The sequence below is a fragment of the Pisolithus orientalis genome (assembly GCF_024613125.1).
Source record: "Pisolithus orientalis strain OTSU chromosome Unknown F5J12scaffold_16, whole genome shotgun sequence".
NCBI lineage: Eukaryota > Fungi > Basidiomycota > Agaricomycetes > Boletales > Pisolithaceae > Pisolithus > Pisolithus orientalis.
Window position 1 is genome coordinate 232,985 of NW_026260797.1, and position 18,350 is coordinate 251,334.

At 49.9% G+C, this 18,350-nt stretch overlaps 10 protein-coding genes across 10 annotated transcripts; 7 read left to right on the top strand and 3 right to left on the bottom strand.

The window, feature by feature from the left end:
* Nucleotides 1-89: 89 nt before the first annotated feature.
* F5J12DRAFT_834550 (uncharacterized protein) lies at nt 90-1,111 on the top strand. The gene is made up of 2 exons (XM_051745856.1): nt 90-818; nt 876-1,111. Exons 1-2 carry the CDS (start codon nt 175-177, stop codon nt 943-945), a joined length of 714 nt encoding a protein of 237 aa, XP_051599376.1. The 5' UTR covers nt 90-174; the 3' UTR covers nt 946-1,111.
* A 2,649-nt stretch (nt 1,112-3,760) lies between these two features.
* Nucleotides 3,761-5,084, bottom strand: F5J12DRAFT_124242 (uncharacterized protein). Its single transcript, XM_051738046.1, has 4 exons — nt 4,753-5,084; nt 4,568-4,685; nt 4,399-4,493; nt 3,761-4,213 (listed from the first exon to the last, which is right to left on the bottom strand). The coding sequence occupies exons 1-4, from the start codon at nt 4,938-4,940 to the stop codon at nt 4,060-4,062; spliced, it is 555 nt and encodes a 184-aa protein (XP_051599377.1). The 5' UTR covers nt 4,941-5,084; the 3' UTR covers nt 3,761-4,059.
* On the bottom strand, nt 4,973-5,949 carry F5J12DRAFT_834574 (Rhodanese-like domain-containing protein). Its single transcript, XM_051745857.1, has 3 exons — nt 5,642-5,949; nt 5,340-5,575; nt 4,973-5,292 (listed from the first exon to the last, which is right to left on the bottom strand). Exons 1-3 carry the CDS (start codon nt 5,873-5,875, stop codon nt 5,229-5,231), a joined length of 534 nt encoding a protein of 177 aa, XP_051599378.1. The 5' UTR covers nt 5,876-5,949; the 3' UTR covers nt 4,973-5,228.
* A 1,589-nt stretch (nt 5,950-7,538) lies between these two features.
* Nucleotides 7,539-8,363, top strand: F5J12DRAFT_893171 (uncharacterized protein; the record flags this gene model as incomplete). Its single annotated transcript, XM_051747634.1, has 4 exons — nt 7,539-7,656; nt 7,712-7,801; nt 7,865-8,082; nt 8,160-8,363. 4 exons carry the CDS (start codon nt 7,539-7,541, stop codon nt 8,361-8,363), a joined length of 630 nt encoding a protein of 209 aa, XP_051599379.1.
* Nucleotides 8,364-9,550: 1,187 nt separating this feature from the next.
* Nucleotides 9,551-10,181, top strand: F5J12DRAFT_721790 (Ctr copper transporter; the record flags this gene model as incomplete). The annotated part of the gene is made up of 3 exons (XM_051741332.1): nt 9,551-9,758; nt 9,811-10,018; nt 10,076-10,181. The coding sequence occupies 3 exons, from the start codon at nt 9,551-9,553 to the stop codon at nt 10,179-10,181; spliced, it is 522 nt and encodes a 173-aa protein (XP_051599380.1).
* A 231-nt stretch (nt 10,182-10,412) lies between these two features.
* Nucleotides 10,413-11,462, top strand: F5J12DRAFT_124376 (uncharacterized protein). The gene is made up of 4 exons (XM_051738047.1): nt 10,413-10,608; nt 10,665-10,754; nt 10,823-11,040; nt 11,117-11,462. Exons 1-4 carry the CDS (start codon nt 10,491-10,493, stop codon nt 11,318-11,320), a joined length of 630 nt encoding a protein of 209 aa, XP_051599381.1. The 5' UTR covers nt 10,413-10,490; the 3' UTR covers nt 11,321-11,462.
* Nucleotides 11,463-12,589: 1,127 nt separating this feature from the next.
* Nucleotides 12,590-13,682, top strand: F5J12DRAFT_834603 (uncharacterized protein). Its single transcript, XM_051745858.1, has 3 exons — nt 12,590-13,049; nt 13,108-13,270; nt 13,336-13,682. The coding sequence occupies exons 1-3, from the start codon at nt 12,950-12,952 to the stop codon at nt 13,481-13,483; spliced, it is 411 nt and encodes a 136-aa protein (XP_051599382.1). The 5' UTR covers nt 12,590-12,949; the 3' UTR covers nt 13,484-13,682.
* Nucleotides 13,683-13,810: 128 nt separating this feature from the next.
* F5J12DRAFT_834618 (uncharacterized protein) lies at nt 13,811-14,999 on the top strand. Its single transcript, XM_051745859.1, has 3 exons — nt 13,811-14,234; nt 14,288-14,342; nt 14,399-14,999. Exons 1-3 carry the CDS (start codon nt 13,819-13,821, stop codon nt 14,525-14,527), a joined length of 600 nt encoding a protein of 199 aa, XP_051599383.1. The 5' UTR covers nt 13,811-13,818; the 3' UTR covers nt 14,528-14,999.
* Nucleotides 14,685-16,176, bottom strand: F5J12DRAFT_834621 (Rhodanese-like domain-containing protein). Its single transcript, XM_051745860.1, has 6 exons — nt 15,765-16,176; nt 15,669-15,705; nt 15,405-15,601; nt 15,258-15,345; nt 14,884-15,193; nt 14,685-14,826 (listed from the first exon to the last, which is right to left on the bottom strand). The coding sequence occupies exons 1-6, from the start codon at nt 16,102-16,104 to the stop codon at nt 14,773-14,775; spliced, it is 1,026 nt and encodes a 341-aa protein (XP_051599384.1). The 5' UTR covers nt 16,105-16,176; the 3' UTR covers nt 14,685-14,772.
* On the top strand, nt 16,060-18,107 carry F5J12DRAFT_834627 (ATPase V1 complex subunit C). The gene is made up of 10 exons (XM_051745861.1): nt 16,060-16,082; nt 16,159-16,398; nt 16,478-16,729; nt 16,788-16,879; nt 16,936-17,034; nt 17,097-17,165; nt 17,228-17,320; nt 17,373-17,466; nt 17,528-17,665; nt 17,748-18,107. Exons 2-10 carry the CDS (start codon nt 16,252-16,254, stop codon nt 17,937-17,939), a joined length of 1,176 nt encoding a protein of 391 aa, XP_051599385.1. The 5' UTR covers nt 16,060-16,082; nt 16,159-16,251; the 3' UTR covers nt 17,940-18,107.
* The last annotated feature ends 243 nt before the right edge of the window (nt 18,108-18,350 follow it).

An 18,350-nucleotide genomic window follows, 5' to 3' on the forward strand; every position in this document is an offset into this window, starting at 1 on the left:
CCACCAGCACTAAAAAGCCTCAGGGTATTATTACGCAAGGAGTTGCCAATTTTGGAAAGTCCATATTATTATTTATTCTGGACCAGGCATGAGAAACAGCCTATGGCACAGACAAGCCACACGCTGACGCAACTACATACCCTTCCTACCTGACGAGCTTACTTACCCAGCGACATGCTGAAGCGACAACGACCAGTCACGCCTCCGCCGTCTTCACTTGACTTTCCTACGTATTTACCGGACATACTGGCCAAAGGGCCACTTCCAAGTCCAGACCTAACCTCGATAAGCGAGTCCTCTGGTAAAAGGCGACGGTTGGAGCGGCCAGACAGGGAGACGCTGAGAGGTTGGACACTGCCATCATCTGACGTTTCACACGGAGAGCACGGCGACGGCAAAGAAGACGTCGAACGATCGAGCCATGGTGACGGGGCAGAGGGGTTATATGATGGTATCCCTAACCAGAGCATATTATCCCCGGGAGACGGGGGATACAAACAGACGAATAACATCCTCCATGAAGTACATGTCCTCAACCAGCACAGATTGGTATTCTCCCCTTCGGAACGCCCACCCCAAAGTCATGCACCCGAGATATCTCCACACTCCGTCCATATCCATCCAAACTCTCAGGAAGCTGCGGAATCTAGTTACGGCCTCCCGTCGTCAGCTTACAGGAAGTCACCAGTGGGATCGAATTCTTTCCAGCCTGTACATCGCATCCCGGCAGGCCAATCATGTTCTGCGAACGTTGCAGACGACCATGCTGACCTGCAAGAGGCGCAGGCTGTGTGGGAGCACTATGGAGGCACAAATAAGCAAGTCTTCTCTGCCGTGTGTGGCTGTTGCACGTGCGCTAATGCACTTTTCTTTAGACTTCTGGGTTCCCTGTTCCTCTCTCGCAGGCGTGAACTTCAAGGGGCTTTCTACACCCTCGAATCTTAGCGGTGCAATTCCTTACGCTGCTCTGCTTTCTTGGCGATCTCAAATCAACATGCCCCCTTGTAGCAGCCCTATCCCGGTTTCCAGTCGTGTGCAATGATTGTATGTGTTGTTCTCCTTTCATCGGATGGAGCTTATCTTTCACTTCGCATGTTATCTTCATTCTAGGGCTCTACCCATCCATTTGAGCGGATCAAAACACGCACGCACGTTTCCCCAATGACATCGTAGATTCCACTTTCTGGCTAGCGGCAATTAATTGGCTTTCCGATGCAATGGTGAAGCCCGAACACTTGTGTCACATCTCGATCCACATGTATTTTATCCATACCACGAAAATTGCCAGATCGTATCTATTTAGGAACTACATCACGCAATGTTTAACTGCTGCTCGAGATGGCAGTCGATTCAGGGCGCTGGGTGCTCCCCTGACGTGTACCTGTGGCTTTGCCTCACGGTGGGTGGGTTTCGCTGCGACTCCCTGACCAACCCGCTCGATAAGGAGTTTCGCATGGCCATCTTCGCTAGTGATCGGCCAAAATTACACAGGCATCTCCCTCTTCATTGCTTGGATCTTGCGTTGACACGGAGTGCCGCTTTCGCCTCAGTCAATTTACTCCCATGAATCCCCCAATCCCAGAGCAATCTTAACAGAACGGTGCTGATGTATGTATTGTAGTTCATGCGAGGCTCCCGCCGGCCATGTTGCCCGGGATATTGTGCACTACCACACATAAGGAGGTATGTCTTTCATATCCAGTTGGACGGGAATGCACTCCTTGGACTGATCCACAGATTGTAAATGCGTATCCTGCGCATTTATTGACGTTGGTTCCGACTGGTACTTTGCAGTGGATTGCTGGATCCAGAAGTGGCAGCTCGACTTCGATCATAGTCACATCGGAAATATAAGAACCATACATGTTGGTACAAGGCATCGGTCCACCACTCCCTTGTCGGTATCCACCAATCCCTTCAAGAGTAAGAAGGATCACTCCTTACACCTTGTGACTCCAAGACATCTCGGACTGTTTCCGGCCAAGGCTTCGAGGTGACCACGGGTTTCTGCTGGAGTCGTCTGTGGAATAACCGCATAAGTTGCACTTTGACTCTGCTCGAGGCACTGTTCAAATTTTGCTTGTTCCCCATCAAAGCATTCCAAGTATGTCCTTTCCAAATCAGTTCCTTATGACCAATTTTCGGAAACTTGTTGTGTCGTCCTAGGAACGCTTCCCCTTGACTGATAGCTTTCTTCCCTTAAGATGTCGACAAGCGCACTGTTCGATGTGGGTAACCACAACAAATGATCCTACAGTAACGCCGCTGCGCCCCCAATGACGGGAGCACATGTCTTTGCAATTGAGGTTGGTCCGAATATTCTTCTCTACTGAGAGAGCAATGCATATGTAAGCCTCGTTTGAACGGCTAGTTGGAATTCCATCTGCTCTACTGAGTGAAAGACAGGTTTTGGCCGATATCGTCTGAATATAGGGGTGCAATGTCTCGCTGCCTTTCTGTTGACACTTCTGCCGTCACAAACACCCTTCCGGCACCACGCTCACGCTCTCCAGGGACGCTGTCGGATTTCTTGCGGTACGCACTTCAAACAGGACGTGTAATACCCTCTACGAACAAAACTCACTCTCGCCCACGGGATGGCCATCAATCAACCTCCATCCGGGTCACCTGTAATGGACGGTCGCGGAATCTCGACAATGTTTATAATCGACGTGGACCGTCATGTCCTCTTGTGTACTCGACATTATCATGTTCGTGCAAGAGGACCGTCTTCTGGCTACAGATGCCACTTAGTTCTTCTAATAAATGGTGCAAGATGATCTTACCTCGCAACAATCGCGCCTTTCTGTCTCGTAATCGCACCGATGTTATCATCCAAAATGTCTAGGGTAGTAGCAACGGTCTCCTCTATCAAGTTCATGTCAAGCATTTGAAGTTTGGTTCGGTCGGGTCGCCAGAACCAATTTCATTTCATTTGGTCTCGGTTCAGATTTGTGAATGAAAGTAATGTATGCTACCACGCCAAATAATGCGAAAGCCTAATTGCCCGGATATTGACTACCAATACGCCGATCGCGATGCACACGGATGGCGTCGCCGGAAAGGCGGGACTGCGCGTGGACTCGTCGTAGCGGTACACCTGCGTCAGGGGCCCCGCTTTTCTGTCCGCGGGATGGACGGATATATTTTACGTCCATCGACTGGTTGAATTGTGGCTTTTTGGCGCAATCTGGAAGGGACACGGAATTGCATAAGATGGCCCGCTGCTGTGAAAAACTCGAGCTGGTTTCGAGGACCAACATGCCAAGTCATTACTCGGCGGCGGCGTCAGGGCAGCCCACGAGGGATTCACGTGTAAGAAGCGACTCTGTCGGATGAGAAAGCGTTTGGACCCTTTCATTGCGGTTGTAGCTATGGATTGGAATGATGGCGATCACAGGCGAGAGCAGCCAGGATCTACCGAGTGACCCATGATGAGTATGCAGGGACTACACACGCATGGATTGTGTGGGTACAATTATCTTATCTGTCATTTTATGTACTTCATTCACGCACCTCGCGTTTAGAGGGACCAAAGACACGGGGTTCACGTTCAGAGCAAAATAGGGCGAGAAGATGGTGACCGGTGGATCGTGGCGATTGCGTGACCTTTCCATGCTTCAGAGGCACTGAAGCAAGCTGGCGACGGTAGAGATAATGCGTACATACGGTGCGTGAGGTGGGTCACTTAAGGGAAGGCGTGGGTCTGGAACGGAGGTTGCATGCAGCCACAATATGATGGAATCTAATATGTCAGTGCTTAATGACGGGTCGGGTAAATATTGTGTGAAATGAAGCAAAAATGGGGGATCAAATTCATAGCCGAGATGGTACTACCGACCCACACCTCGACAATTGCAAATTGGCCAAGCAGCGTAAAGGTCATATCACTACTCCTGCCCGAGGTGCCGCATCGGTGACCGAGGCATTCTCCTGGGGTGCGGAGGAGACGGTGGGGGGCGTGTATACAGTCTGCACCACTTCCACGTGGGGGGTTGCAACCCGGCGTTTCTCGATGTCGAAATCTGCAGCATTTCGGAAAACGATTCCAAAGGATGTCTACGCCAAATCAGAAACTCGACCTAAATCCAGACGGACATCACGTCCCAGCATTTCGCTTAGTTCACGTTGCAGCAACATGCCCAGCTCTTCTCCGTCCCTGGAATATCGCCAATCATCCGTAGCTCTGACGTAGTCGTACCGTTTCGGACCGCTGTTCAGGATAATAGAAATATAGGGGGATCGTGTACATCCGCGTTATGTTCAAATTCACGTAAGTGGGTAAACAGCCGATTTTCAGCAGAACATGTTGCAACATGAGTAAGCCGAGCGGGAACGTATGGCATCGATGCACGAAATTGAACAAGATGTCATTCAGCTTGGAACCGTCCCACTCACCTAAGTGGCGAGGAAAGCCAAATTTGCTTGTTGGGAGGCTGCTTGTTGATCACGTACGTTCCGTGCGGTCCGAGCTTAAGCGTCAGCACACCGCTCTGAAAATACGTTAATACATCGCGCGTGGCTGCATTCTATACCCATATTTCAGGAGCATTTGCTTTGAACTCACATGGTAATCTACTTCCGCGTCGTTATTGCCAAGCCCGTCAAGCAGGTCCTCCAGTCGCTCGAGCAGTGTGGTCATAGTGGCATCTGAAAGGGTATGGTACTCTTCTATGTGAAGCTCACTGCGGGTAAGGTGCAGGTTTCATAAGCACCCATGACCTGTCGGGAAACTGAACAAGAGTTTCTGACCTGAGGCCCGTCTGTGGTGGTGTGGTTAATGACCGTTTGCGCATGTACAGCTGAGACCTCCCATGACGTGCCTCTCCTCCAGAAGAGAAAACAAGCGAGGAGAGCCTCTTTGACGACGAAATCAAAGCGCTGTGCGCACAGATAGCTCCAATCCTCGATGTACGCTGGCAAAGCGCTCGTGAAAGCATTGGCAGGGTAACGGATGAGGCGGGGAATATTTGTGTACATGTGATTGCGCAAACACCCCGTTACAACGTGCAATAGCCGACAGAAAACATATACGTGGACACTCGGTTACAGTAAGATAGCAATCAACCACAGCGACAATTCAAGTACGGTAACATGGTACAGGGAATCTTTATTGAAGACCATCGCGGAACGTACGATTTACAACTCCTGATGACATTACCCCACTCAATGAACGGAGCACACTGCGAAACTCCCAGTCAACCGCCATTTCCACTGGATCGCAAAGTTCAAGGTTTCTGCCCACCTTCCTTTGCGACCCAGTCCAGCCACGACCCTTCGTAATTGAAAAGGCTTTGCACACGTCAGCAGCGCAAAAATTAAATTGACGGTTGACTCACTTCTGGTATCCGTGCCTCCGCGCGATATCACATGCAGAAGCACTCCTCTTCCCACTCCTGCAGTAAAACACAACTTCTTGCGTGGTGTCTGGTTTATCGAAGCCGTATTTCTCACGAAAATCCTGCGGCTTGAGATTCAGGGAAGTGGCAAGTGTTGATAGAGGAAGGTTGACGGATGAGGGAATGGAGCCTCGGATGACCTCGTCAGGCTCGCGCACGTCAATGAGATATGCGTCCTAAATAAATAAAATAAAACCACAGCTAGTGAGGAAGAGACCAAAGATCAAAGTGGAAAAACAAACATCGCTTGGCTGTAGAGTTTTTGGCTTAACCTGTTCATAGGTAAGAATAGGGCTCTGCCAATTCCTCTGTAGGGCGTCTTGAAGCTTGCGCGCAGCCCTCAAAGCCTCGGGATCAGCAGGCTTAGAAGACTCATATCGTGCGAGCGCTTGGAAGGAAGGTCGGAAAACGTGAGTAGACACATACGCAGACCGCAGCGAAGTGCGGGGGGTGCTAACTAGTGCTGCTCGCAACATCTCTCGTGAGTGAAAGTCAATTGCAAGTCGGGGCAAGCCGCCGTTGCATTTATGGAACTGCTTGCAAGTACCCGTGCCAGCAAAGCCTTGCTGACGTGATCCGATGTAATGTCGTCGCTGAGCACGTGATCGTGAGGATAGCTTGGCTAATAGCGGTGCTTCCGGCAAATTTGCCTCACGCATACTAATAATTGCCGCATCGACCGTCTCCATGGCGCACACGACATCCACCCTCCAAGTCGCTCGCCTCCGACCACGCAAGCTCAATCTGTATGCAGTCGTTGGGCATGGAATAGCCATCTACCCATACCTCAATGTCAAGTTCCATCTGCTGGCGAGCGCTTGATGGCAGATCGCCAGACAGGTGGGAGCGTGGTTCTCAACAAACCTGTCTTGCGATGTGTCATCTTTTGCTCTCAAAAATTCTCCTGTGGATATGTGGCGTCGTAATTGTTTTTTATTTAAACGGTCGCTCTGCGATTTTCTTCGTATCAAATCGCAGCGACAAGCGTTACAGGCGAACCCAATGTGTGATTACAAACTTGGAACCTGTAGAGCTACTGAACCTTCCAGCACACAAGATGGAAGTATGTAACGCTCTGTCATGGTTGTGAGTCCCTCTTCTTTCTTGTTGAGAATGTGTCATTATTGCGTATGGGCACAATCATTTAGGTACAGTAATTGACTCAACGATCCTAGGGTTTCTGCACCGCTCTGATGACGAATGTCCGGTTGCGTTTTTGGCAAGCTCGATTGCTAACTTTTCGAAACATGTGAACTTCCACGTAATGGTACCATCGTACACCTATCCTGGCGTTCGCTGTTCTTGATCGTTCTCTCGCCGCGTCGCATCGCTCATTGGAGGACCATCGGAGAACAAGGTGGTTGTGCACATAATGGCTACCAACTCATCGACGGCGGTCAGTAGAATGCTTGCTTTTCTCCAAACGCGGCGGCGCGCACGAGATCATCATCTGCCTCCAAAAGGCTGTAAGTATCGGGGAAGTTGTGGTCTAAATTTTGTGCCTGACTACCCTGAGGTCCATCCCCCACTTCATATCATCCCATGACACCCCCTCGTGTGATATTTCACGCCATTCTGACGCTGATAGTCATGTGGGCCTAGCGCTGTCAAGATTTACTGAGTCAACCCGCCGAACTAACTTCTGTCAGATGTTCAGGTCTGCCTACATTATTCCGGTCATCTTGGGACTGTGTAGGGGTTCCGTTTGGAGTACTACATGGCAAGTACATATGTGCCTGCTTGGCGCGTCGGGTTTATTGGGCCCTCAGTTATGCCCTCTCCCACCATCAAGTACTGTGTCCTTCAGTACCGTCCATTCCTCCCAGCAGGTGAAGCTCAAGTTACCTCAGCGCGGGAGGCCAATGTATCGAATCAAATCACTCGTACCACGAGATACATATGCTGAAGGCCTACCGGCTGTTTAGTGGCAACTCAAACTACTATTGCTCAAACGGACACGATTATGGAACCGGATGCCAAGCATCCCTACTTGACAGATGATAACTCAACAAAAGCAACGTCGGCCGCAAAAATACGAAAATTTCCACACCCTAGTAACAGTTAAATAAACCAGTATATCAGCCATTTCTTCGTCCAGACTGAGCAGTCCCTAACGTGCAATACTTAAAAGCAGTCACCATGCTACCAGCGACTCTCTTCCCTCTGGTGCTTGCTGCCGTAGCAAATGCCCATTTCCAACTTCAATATCCTGCTCCTAGGGGACCATTTGTAGCCGCCCAGGAGCCCACGTTTTGTGGTAAGAACTTCACGACCCTTCTTGTATGTACGATACAGGCTACGATCACACACAGATGGCTACACGGATGCCGTATCCAATCGGACAGTATTCCCTCTCGCGAATGGGGTGGTTAACTTCATCAGCAAGCATACGCAGTGGACTGGTATGATAATTAATTCGGTTGGTGGCAGTGATCATTCTAATTAGATCGGTCTGGCTCGAGCAGCCGGCGTCATTGTATCCACGAAACAGAGCCCTGCGTCCTTCTCCGACTTTAACTCTTCTTCGGGATACCAAATGGCTGTCCAATTTTTTCAATCAAGCGGGGAGGGGCAATATTGCTTTCCGATGGATCTAGCAACCTCAGGTGTCTCAGGAATTCAAGACGGTGCCAACGTGACCATCCAAGTTATTTACGACGGTGGTGATGAGAACCTCTATCAGGTACGTATCATTACTTCATTCCTATCACTCAGTCGCGTTCTCAATTTCTTCAAATTTGATATTGCGTATCAAACCAGTGTGCAGACTTAACTCTTTCCGCAAATGCAACGGTCCCAAGCAATGCGACCTCCACTTGTACAAATGTCACCGCAAGTGCGAGCGGAACTGCTTCTGCTTCCACTTCGACTGCAACGCATACCAGTAGCGCCAAAAAAGATTGCGCAACGGTTTTTGGGATTGTTGCCGCCGCGTTTATGGCCTTAGGGCTTTCGTTTTTCTGAACTCCCAAGTACATAGTTGGCAAAGGCGACAGTGAACGTCGTCACGCTGAAAGGGCGTAGCTACTTCCAGAGCAGTAACAAGGACGAGTGCGCGGGAAACCCACGATTCACGCCAGGGATGCATCGGCTAGCCTCTGCATTGCTGGTAGCATGCTCAAGGAGCCTCAGGAGTATGAACATTAACCACATCGCCTGAGTTTGACGCGCCAGACAGGCTCAGGGCTGGATGCATTCTGCTTCTCTGTGTCATGGTTGAATTCAGACATCGTCCAGTCGTCTAGACTGGTCAGTGCATAGTGACGTCGGGACCCATACACACGTTGGGTTAGGTATGGAAGCTCCAGTGCGAATGGTTGAAAGGTCAAGAAACCCGCGCGCAAGCCGCAATGAAATGCGGGAAATGTGCACTAGCACTATTCCCAACATCTCTCGTAGATGAAGTCGACGTTGCAATCGCAGGTCGGGGGCAGGCCTAATTGCTTGCGAGCGCCGCAAGCCTTGCTGAGTCATCCAATTAACACGTGATCGTGGGTATAGTGTGTTAATGCTGCGATGCTTCTGCCATTGGCTGAAAAATTGGCTCAACGTCAAAGAATTGCCTCACTTCGTTTTGTCTGCACACAACGTCCCCCCTTCAAGTTGTTCGCCTCTAACCAAGCAAGCTCGATCTCTATGCAATCGTCGGGAACGACGCATCGCGTATCCACATCTCCATGTCAAGTTTCATCTGCTGGTAAGTCCCTGGTAGCACATCGCTAGACAGGCGGGGGCGTGGTTCTCAACAAACCTGCCTTGCGATGTGTCATCTGTTCCATTTAATTGTTCGCTCTCAAGTTGCTCCGATGGACATACAGCGTGGTTGTTCTTTTTGATCCAAGCAGTCGTTCTTCGATTTTTACGATATCAAGTCCCAGCTGTCGCGCAAGTGTTCCAGGCAAACCGACGCGTGATTACACATCCAAGTCAAAAGCTGTTGGGCACGCACAGAAGGGAAGTGTACTGATGTCCTGTCATAGTTTGTCTCCTTGTTGACTATTGGGTACGTGTGCCTTCACCTCATTGGTCGTTATGCATTATGCATCATGACCTCGTGTGAGATAACTTCCAAATAATGTTCGGCAATAGCCGAAAGCATCCGTACTGTAGTAGTTAAGGTTGTCTGGACATGTTCGACAACCATACTGACCATGAATGCCTGGTTGCATTTTGGAAAGAGCGATTACCTGCTCTTCGAAACGTGGAGACCTTCGTCTAATGGTGCCATCGCCGGTACATGTATAGCTATCTTTGCGTTCGCCATTTTCGATCGCTCTCTCGCTGCATTGCGTCGCACTCGGGAGGATCATTGGAAAACAAGGTTGGTGCATACACATAAAGGCTTCCAACTTATCAACGGTGATCATTAGAACGTTGGCTTTGCTGTCAAAGCAGCTGGCGCGCACTCCAGCATTATCTGCGCTAGACGGAGGAAAGGCTGTAGGGACTGGGGAGGTTGTGGGAGAAGTTCTTTCGACCGACTCCCCGCACGACGCCAAAAATATCTCCCGCGCTACCCTGAGGTCCATTCCCCCCTTCGTACCATTCCATGACATCCCTCGTGGGATTATTTATGCCATTCAGACGGCGTCTTCTTACATCCTGATGCTAACAGTCATGTGAGCCTAACACCGCCAAATTTCACCGAGTCGGCCCGCCAAACTGACTTCTGTCAGGACGTTCAATGCGGCCTACATTATCTCCATCATTTTGGGATTGGGTGTGGGAGAGGTTTTGTTTGGACGTATTGCGCCTGGGCCAAGTACCCACCCGGCACATTAGGTTTATCAGGTCCTTGACCTTAATTACTCCCTTAAGTACTCTGTCGTTAAGTGCCGATATAACATCCTCCCAAGTAGGTGGAAGTCCGACTTACTTGAGCACGGCAGGTTGATGTATTGAATCAGTTCAAGATGGAGGCAGCTCAAACTACCATGCCCATGGAAAGTTGTATCATATATTTGTCACACTTACATAACAGATGGTAACTAAACGAGCCACGTCGGCCGCGAAGAAAACTTTTTCGCACCGTAGCATAACAGTTAAATAGAGCGAATCGGCCGTTTCTGTTGAGAGTGAACAGAAACCATCATGCAGTTAGCAACTTTCCTACCTCTGGTACTCGCTACCGTAGTGAATGCCCACTTTCAACTTCAATATCCTATTCCAAGGGGACCATTTGTAGAGGACCAGGAGCCCACGTTTTGTGGTGAGCGCTTCAGACACCCTTCTTGCAGGTATGATGCAGATTACGATCACCTACAGATGGCTACACGGATGCTGTGTCCAATCGGACAGTGTTCCCTCTAGCAAATGGGGTGATTAACCTCAACAGCGAGCACCCGCAGTGGGCTGGTATGATCTTCATTTGAGTTGGCGGCACCAGTGGTTGTGTTCTAATTAGATCCCTCTGCTTCTTATAGTCGGCGTCATTGTATCCACACAACAGGATCCCACATCCTTCGCCGCCTTTAGCTCCTCTTCGGGGTACCAAATGGCTGTCCAATATTTCGAAACTAGCGGGGAGGGACAATATTGCTTCCCGATTGATCTGGCAAGTTCAGGTGTCTCAGGAATTCAAGACGGTGCCAACGTGACCATCCAAGTTGTCTATGATGGCGGTGATGGCACCCTCTATCAGGCACGTATCACTGCTTCGTCCCCATCGCTCGGTCACATTTACAAATCTTTCATTTGATATTCCTTATCAAAAACAGTGTGCCGACTTAACTCTATCTGCCAATGTGACGGCCCCAAGCAATGCGACTTCCACCTGCACGAATGTCACCGTAACCGCAAGCGGAACTGCTGCTGCCGCCGCTGCAACTGCAACAAGCACTGGTGGCGCCAAAAAGGATGGCATAGCAGTTTCTGGGATTGTTGCCACCGCATTGATGGCCTTGGGGCTCTCTTTTGTCTGAACCCCAAAGTCACGACAGGGAACGTGATAACAGAAAGCGGCGGATGGATGAATGAAAGTAACTACGCGGCAGTAACAACCCAAGTGTAAACATGTGTCCCATTTGTTGGGAGGGCCGAGACCTAAAGACGTCTCCGTGAATGAAACAGAACCCTGCAGAAGCAGGAAGATGGAATGGACTAGGCTGTCAGCAACTGTTATTGCGCTATTAACGGTCGTCCCGCGACTGCGGGGGGAAGCACGAGGAAGCCTCGCAGCACGCCAAAATAACACTCATGAAACGACTTATTTTAATTCATATGTATAGAGGAAAAGGCCGACTTCGCTCACGAGTAGAACGAGGGGTTCTTGGCAAGGGTGTGTCTGGTTTTGAAGGTGCCTCGCAGACTCCAACGTTCGGGGCATCCGATTGCCTGGTATGGTCATGATGCTGGACTCACGCACCTTGGCCGCGTGGTGCATTTCAAGAAATGAACGGAACAGATAGCAAAGGCACATATTGGTGGCACTGCGACTGAGTTGATGGTATAAAGATGGAGGGCACTGACCTCCAGCGATGACCTTGAAACCCGAACAATACCATCAACCACTGATCGTAGTAGTTTTTATTTGATCGTAGATACGAGATATTGACAAGAGGTTTTCTAAGCGTGTGCTCATCATACGAGAGAGTTGTACGCACCACATTATGTCCAGGGGGGATCCCAAGCACGAACAGCCATACGTCCGAGGATGGAAATATTAATATAATGGGTTAGCTAGTCACCGTGTTAATGAGCAGATGGATTCCTGTGTAAGGCGCCTCCATTATGATGGCAATAGCTACGCGGACCTTCCTTGAACATACCGGACGAGGATGTCATTGAAAGGTGGAACAAAGCTACATTGTGTAACTACTACAGAAGCCTGCAGTCTGTCGTCCTAACAGAGACAAACACCCGCTGACCTCATTGCCACGCTAAAAGTCCGTGTCAGGCGTGGGTAGGCCCTCCACATACATTCAAGGTCAGTAAAAGTAGACGACCCGCCGCCGATCTGCGACTTACATATTACAGGAATCAATGGCGGCTGACTCAGTTATGTATAATAGTGGGCTATTCCAGTTTTATTCACCAAGCGATGACGCGTCTCTGGGGACCTTCTAGTCAATTGCCGATAACGGACATGCCAGTGGGACGCGTGTCTGTTATCGGCAACAGGCAGTGAATCGAATCACACACAGTGGGACTTCTCAGGGCAAGGGTTCTTGCTACTTCGTATTGGAAATGACTGACGAATCTGTGTTGGCCGGGTGTCAGCTGGTATCAGCAACCGTAATCATCGCAACAATCGCTGGTACGCTTTACCCAAGCCTCCCGATGGGTGTCTTTCCTGACTTAACGCGGGTTATTGGCCCATCACTGTGGTAGGCGGTTTGACTCATGCCCATCTTATCTGAATCAGCCAAACTTGATGGCGCCCAGCCACTGCACTGTAACAGAGGCTTACGTCTCATCTGATACCGCCTGCGCCTCGTAGTGGCGGTGCCGAAGAGGCTTCCGACGGGGCGTCTTTAAGTAAACGCGAAAGACCAGCGAATATCTTCGTCCCTTTTCTTCCCGGGCTGTATTGTACTGGAGATTCGCCCACCATGAAGTGGTTCCAGCGGCGGCGTCGCGAGGACCCTTGGGAGGTTGTCGGATGTGAAACCGTAAATCCTGTTTTCATGCTCGATTCCGGGGACGACGATGGTGTTTACCCCCTCAATCTGTGCTCCCGACCGCGACAATGCTAACATTTTTGTCATAGATCTAATATATGTACATGAAGGGGACACGTGTGGGCGATACATTTTCGACTTCACGAAGCAGGTTCCCAGTGGGGTGCACTGTGCCAGCGCGCTGCAGTTTGCGAGGCAGCAGCTTCTACAGCAAGTTACTACAAAGGGTTACAACATCTTGCTGGAAGAAGGGTGAGTATTTCTCCGCTTATACCGGGACGGGATATGACTCGCCGGAATCTGAGATTTGCCTCCAGGTGGTCACTGACCCTTTTGCGGCGAGGAGAGCGTCATCGTATACAGGTCGACTACACAGGGAGACCCGGCTGCATGTCAGGGAAATTACCTCCACTCCGAGCACCTCCTTTCGTCGCCCTTTTAGAAGGGAAACATATTTTCTCGTAACTTATCGATCGTACGTGCATCCGACCACCACCACTCATCCTTGTATCTCTACCTTTGTAATTATTGTCAAGCTCCATCCGTCTATATCACGCCTGTAAACTTATGCATACTGTTTTTCAAATTACAAGATCCATTAGGGGTACCCGCGACTGCGAGCCAGCTCGTTGGGCACGTTCAGATCACACGCATCTTATCCAAGGAAGTATGATCGTGAGCAAGTGATATTACATCAAGTCCTTGTTATTACAATGCCTCGTGTAAGGGTCCTGGTTAGCAAACGGTGAAAGCCTTTCACATCGCTTCTTTCAGTGAACCGGGAGGATGAAGGACAAAGAATGCCGGACTCCATAGCATATAAAGAGACCTGGGCACAACCATCCAGGATACTACAAGCTTCTCCAGCTTTCGTCTATTGGATGTACTTGAAGCTCTCTCCCCCACGCGATATGTTCGACTACTGCCTTCACGTCTTCTCGAGCCTTTGTAGCAATCAGTTCGCCCTCTGTCGCAAGCTTCGCGACGTCGGCGGGGCGGAAGATGATGACTGCAGTGTAAAGAGTTCATCCGGACCAGCACGTACACATGCTATCCTCGCCGACACCAAACCCGTCAAGGTCGGCCCCCGTGTAATACACACGGAGCAGTTCATCTGCAAAGGAGGTGTCGACACGGGGAGGCTCCTCGACATATCTCGCAAGAAGCTTTATACGACTGCCAAAGCAATGGGCGGTAACGTCCTTCTTGATGAACAGTAAGTCTTGTTCTTGATCGCCCCCTCTGCGGCTGCTAACGGAAAGGTTGTAGGTGGGATTGCAGCATTCGGCATCCTAAACTTCAGAAACATGAATTTAAAGTTACGGTGGGTAATTTCCTTGTAAAATCCGGGTCATGGAAGTAATATAACGTTTCTTACAGATTCGTTACTCCGCCACAGTAGCACGGTCATTCTTCCCAGACGGCCAACGGCCAGTGGGTATCGAAGCCGCCAAAGGCATCAAGGGCCTGATGACCGTTTTGGATCGCCAAGTAGAGCTGTGGTGTTAAGGCGGATGATACACCTAGTCTTTCCTTTCTTTCTTTTTGGGTTTCAAGGGTTTTTCAGTTGGTATTTTATGACTCAGGGATAACCGCTTCCACGCGCTGTAAAAATAGTCACATCATCAACTACGCCTACAAAATAGGGCACACGGAAAGCTTGCGATGTTGTACGACCACTTACGAACTACGATACCAGTTCAATTAGTTTTTCTCTACCTACATAGGTTGGAATCACCTCTATACAATCAACTTCAGGCAGATTTTTCTATCCGACTCTCGCTTCGGCTCGCGTAGCCAGTCCAAGACTACACCGCCAAAATGTTCATCATCAGCAGTCAGTCAAATGAAGATTGACGACTCACTTCATCATACAAGGAAACGCTTTTGGCCCCCAACATTCTCAATCCCAGCCACAAGATACCAGCAGTCATGCCGCTTCCGCAGGAGGTTGTTATCCTCCGTTTGCCGGAAAGGATTACCTCCACTTGTTCGGTCCCTATGGCATCAACAAGTGCTTGTCGTAACTCAGATATAGGAAGGAATGTGGTATACTGGGTAGATGTATTAGGTATAGTGTGAGTCCTCAGAAATGCGTTGAATGGGAGCGAGAACGAATGCGGTATGTGTCCTGAAGATAAGCCAGGTCGTGGTTCGGGATCAGTACCCGTGAAGCTACATTGTATTAATGACGAGGAGTCAGTACAATGTGATGTGGAGCGGTAGTCAAAAGGCGCACCGGCCACGGGAACGTGCGTCCACCACCAGTTCAGCTGAGGGGTCCAAGGCTGGGTCCAGCATGGAGTTCTCCACTACCTGCTCGTATGCTATCGCAGACCCTGAGGATCAATAGGATTGGTAGATAGGGAAAATGAAGGTCTCTCACAGCGGACAACGGTCCTATCAAGGATAGGAGTGGGATACGTGGACTTTTTCCGGTCTACTGGTGGTGCATCCTCCGTCTCAAAGCCCCCTGTCTCCCAACGCGGTAGACCGCCGTCCAGGATGCTGGACTTGCTGTGGCCAAATGCCCTGAACATGAAGAGGGCACGAGGCGAAGAAAAGACGCCATGTGTATCGTATCTAGGGAAGAATGGGGTGGTTTTAAAAATGTCCTGTTCATTCTGCGGAAGGTGCCTGTGCAACGCACATTACTACATGTGAATTAGGTTCAATGCCGAATCCCTCTGGCACGGGGAACTGGGTGTCAATGAAAGAATGTGGGACGATAGCCTACTCCACTGACCGCACGCGGCCGCGAAGACGCTTTCGGAAGGCATCATGTGTTTGAGGCCAAGCTCATGAGGGCTAGCCACTTGGTCTAAATCCAAGAACTGTGCGCCAGGAATCCGCTTTTTGTTGAACTCTTCCTGAGGTTTGCGGGGGGAATTTGGCATGAACCAACTAGCGTCCAAGACCGATACTCCGCCAGAGGACTGCAGGGACTCATGCAACTGCGACGGCGATATCAAGTACGGGGTCGTAGCCATTGTGGACATCGTGGACGACCGAGACCGCCTGAAGGAGGTCCTGATCGTAACGTTCCGCACGCCAATCCGACTTGCTACGGGCAACATGGCCGTCATTCGACGAATGACGGAATTACAGTAATTATTATTATTAATAATATTAATACTTACACATTTGTGTAAGCCCCGATTTGGCGCTGGACTCAGCAGCCCTCTTGAACGAACTTGCGTGGAGGAGGCTTCAAGCAGAGGCCAGGACAGGACATGCCATCTGATCAGAGCACCTGGTTGATTGCTGTTCCTCATGATGGTGATGCAGAAGGCTTGTTGCCCGAAATTGCGACCAAACTCTCCCAATTGTCACGATCATCCTCGAGCACCGTGGCAGAACTGGGTATACCTTGTTTCAAGGTCTGTAACCTTGTTGGCCAGCTACAGGCTTGCACACGCACACGCACACACTCATATATTGATGCCGTGCTGGCTGTAGACAGGAACACTAGACTCCCTCATTGCGTTGTCTGAGGAGCTCCCAAAGCAGGACGCCTTCTTCACTTCCGTCGTTGCCAAAACCGTCGAGGCTCTGCGCAACCTCCTCAACAATGACCCTGTCAAACTCGCGCAGCATATCGTGATTGATGAGAGAAGCGTTGATGACTACCTTCTGAAGGGTTGGAGGTGGAACGAGGGGAGATACAACATACAGCGGAGCCTCCGTGAAACCGTCGATCTTCTGAACAAGGTTTTTCTTTGCCATTGCCTTTCGTAGTGGCGGAAATCACGCTAATCACGCCATTCAGGAAATGGCCTCTATTGACAGCATGATGAAGGCCAAGCTAAACAACTACAACCTTGTTAAGGGTTCCCTCGTGCAGATGCAACGAAAGAAGACGTGTGTCGTACGTCCTTTGCTGTCGTGGAACCAGTCATTGAGATTTCCTCCCTCAGGGGAAACCTGTCTGTACGGTCTCTCGTGGATGTTGTGTCCAGGGAATATATCATCCAGGACTCGGAATACCTTGAGACCTGTTTCGTGGCGGTACCAAAGTCAGTTACTTCGTTTCTGCCACGGCTCCCCGGCCTTCTTTACTCACCCTCTCGATCCTTAGTGCTCTGAAGAAGGAGTGGAGTTCGAGATATGAACGACTAACAAGTATGATTGTACCACGTTCGTCGATGTGAGTCACGAGTTGTTCCATCGACGTGACTACAAACCTTGACCAAGTTACCACATGTAAAGGCTCATCGCCTCCGATGACGAATATAGCCTTTTTGGTGTCGTCGTGTTCAAGAGGGTACACGACGAATTCGTCCAGAAATGTCGAGAAAATAAGTGCGTCTTCTCTAGTTGACCGGCAACGCCACTGTTGAGACCCCGTGGCTAGGTTCATTGTGCGCGATTTCGTCTATTCCGAAGAAAATATATCCAAAGAACGCGAAGAGTTGTCTGTGGCTGATGCAACCGAGAAGGAGCTTTGGGTATTACTTTTACTTTTCCTCAGGGGACGTTTTCCTTTGACCTTCTCGTATCCACTCTTAGACAGAGCTCCTGCGAGTGTCTCGCACGAATTTCTCGGAGTCCTTCCAGATTTTGGTGCACCTTAAAGTTCTACGACTCTTCGTAGAGAGCGTTCTTCGATACGGTCTACCAGCTGACTATATGGGTCTAGCCATCAAGGTATGCGGAGATCTCATTTCTTGCTCCGGGACCTGCCCAGCGCTCTAACTGCCCTATCCGTGCGCGACGGCTATGCCATCAGCCCGATCCCAGATATCTCAAGAAAACATTCAACGTTCTCACGAGTCAACTGAACTACCTTGCACCTCGTTCTGGGCGTTCCAGCAAGAAAGACAAGGGAGGTGGCGAGGAGTTCATTGGAGAATACCAGGCGTTACTGGAGCAAGAATTTTACGACTTCGTACTGTATGAGGTACCATGGATCATTTATTGATTGCAGAGCTTTTCGCATGGCCGATTTGAAACGTGGCTCTCACTCACCAGTTTATTGGCTATTTTTATCGACATTAGTTGAGGGAAGTACCCCTTCACCACGCCTGCCACAGTACTTTTTGAGCATATCTGTTGGTCTCACTGTTCGGCCAGACTCTATCAGATGGATTGTGCTTTTCATTAGTGGAAGGATAACAATATGACCAGCCCACTACGGTAGAAATATCAATTCGATTGTAATGTACAGAAGACCGAGATGAGAGACATCAGATTGACAGAGATGAAGCGAGCAAGAAAGAAAAGAAAAGAGAAAAGAATGGGTGCTGTAGTGAGATTGTGGAAGGGAATGTAACACCGGACCGGCAATGAGACACCAAGAATCGGGAGATAGACCTTGTGGAAGAATGTAGCG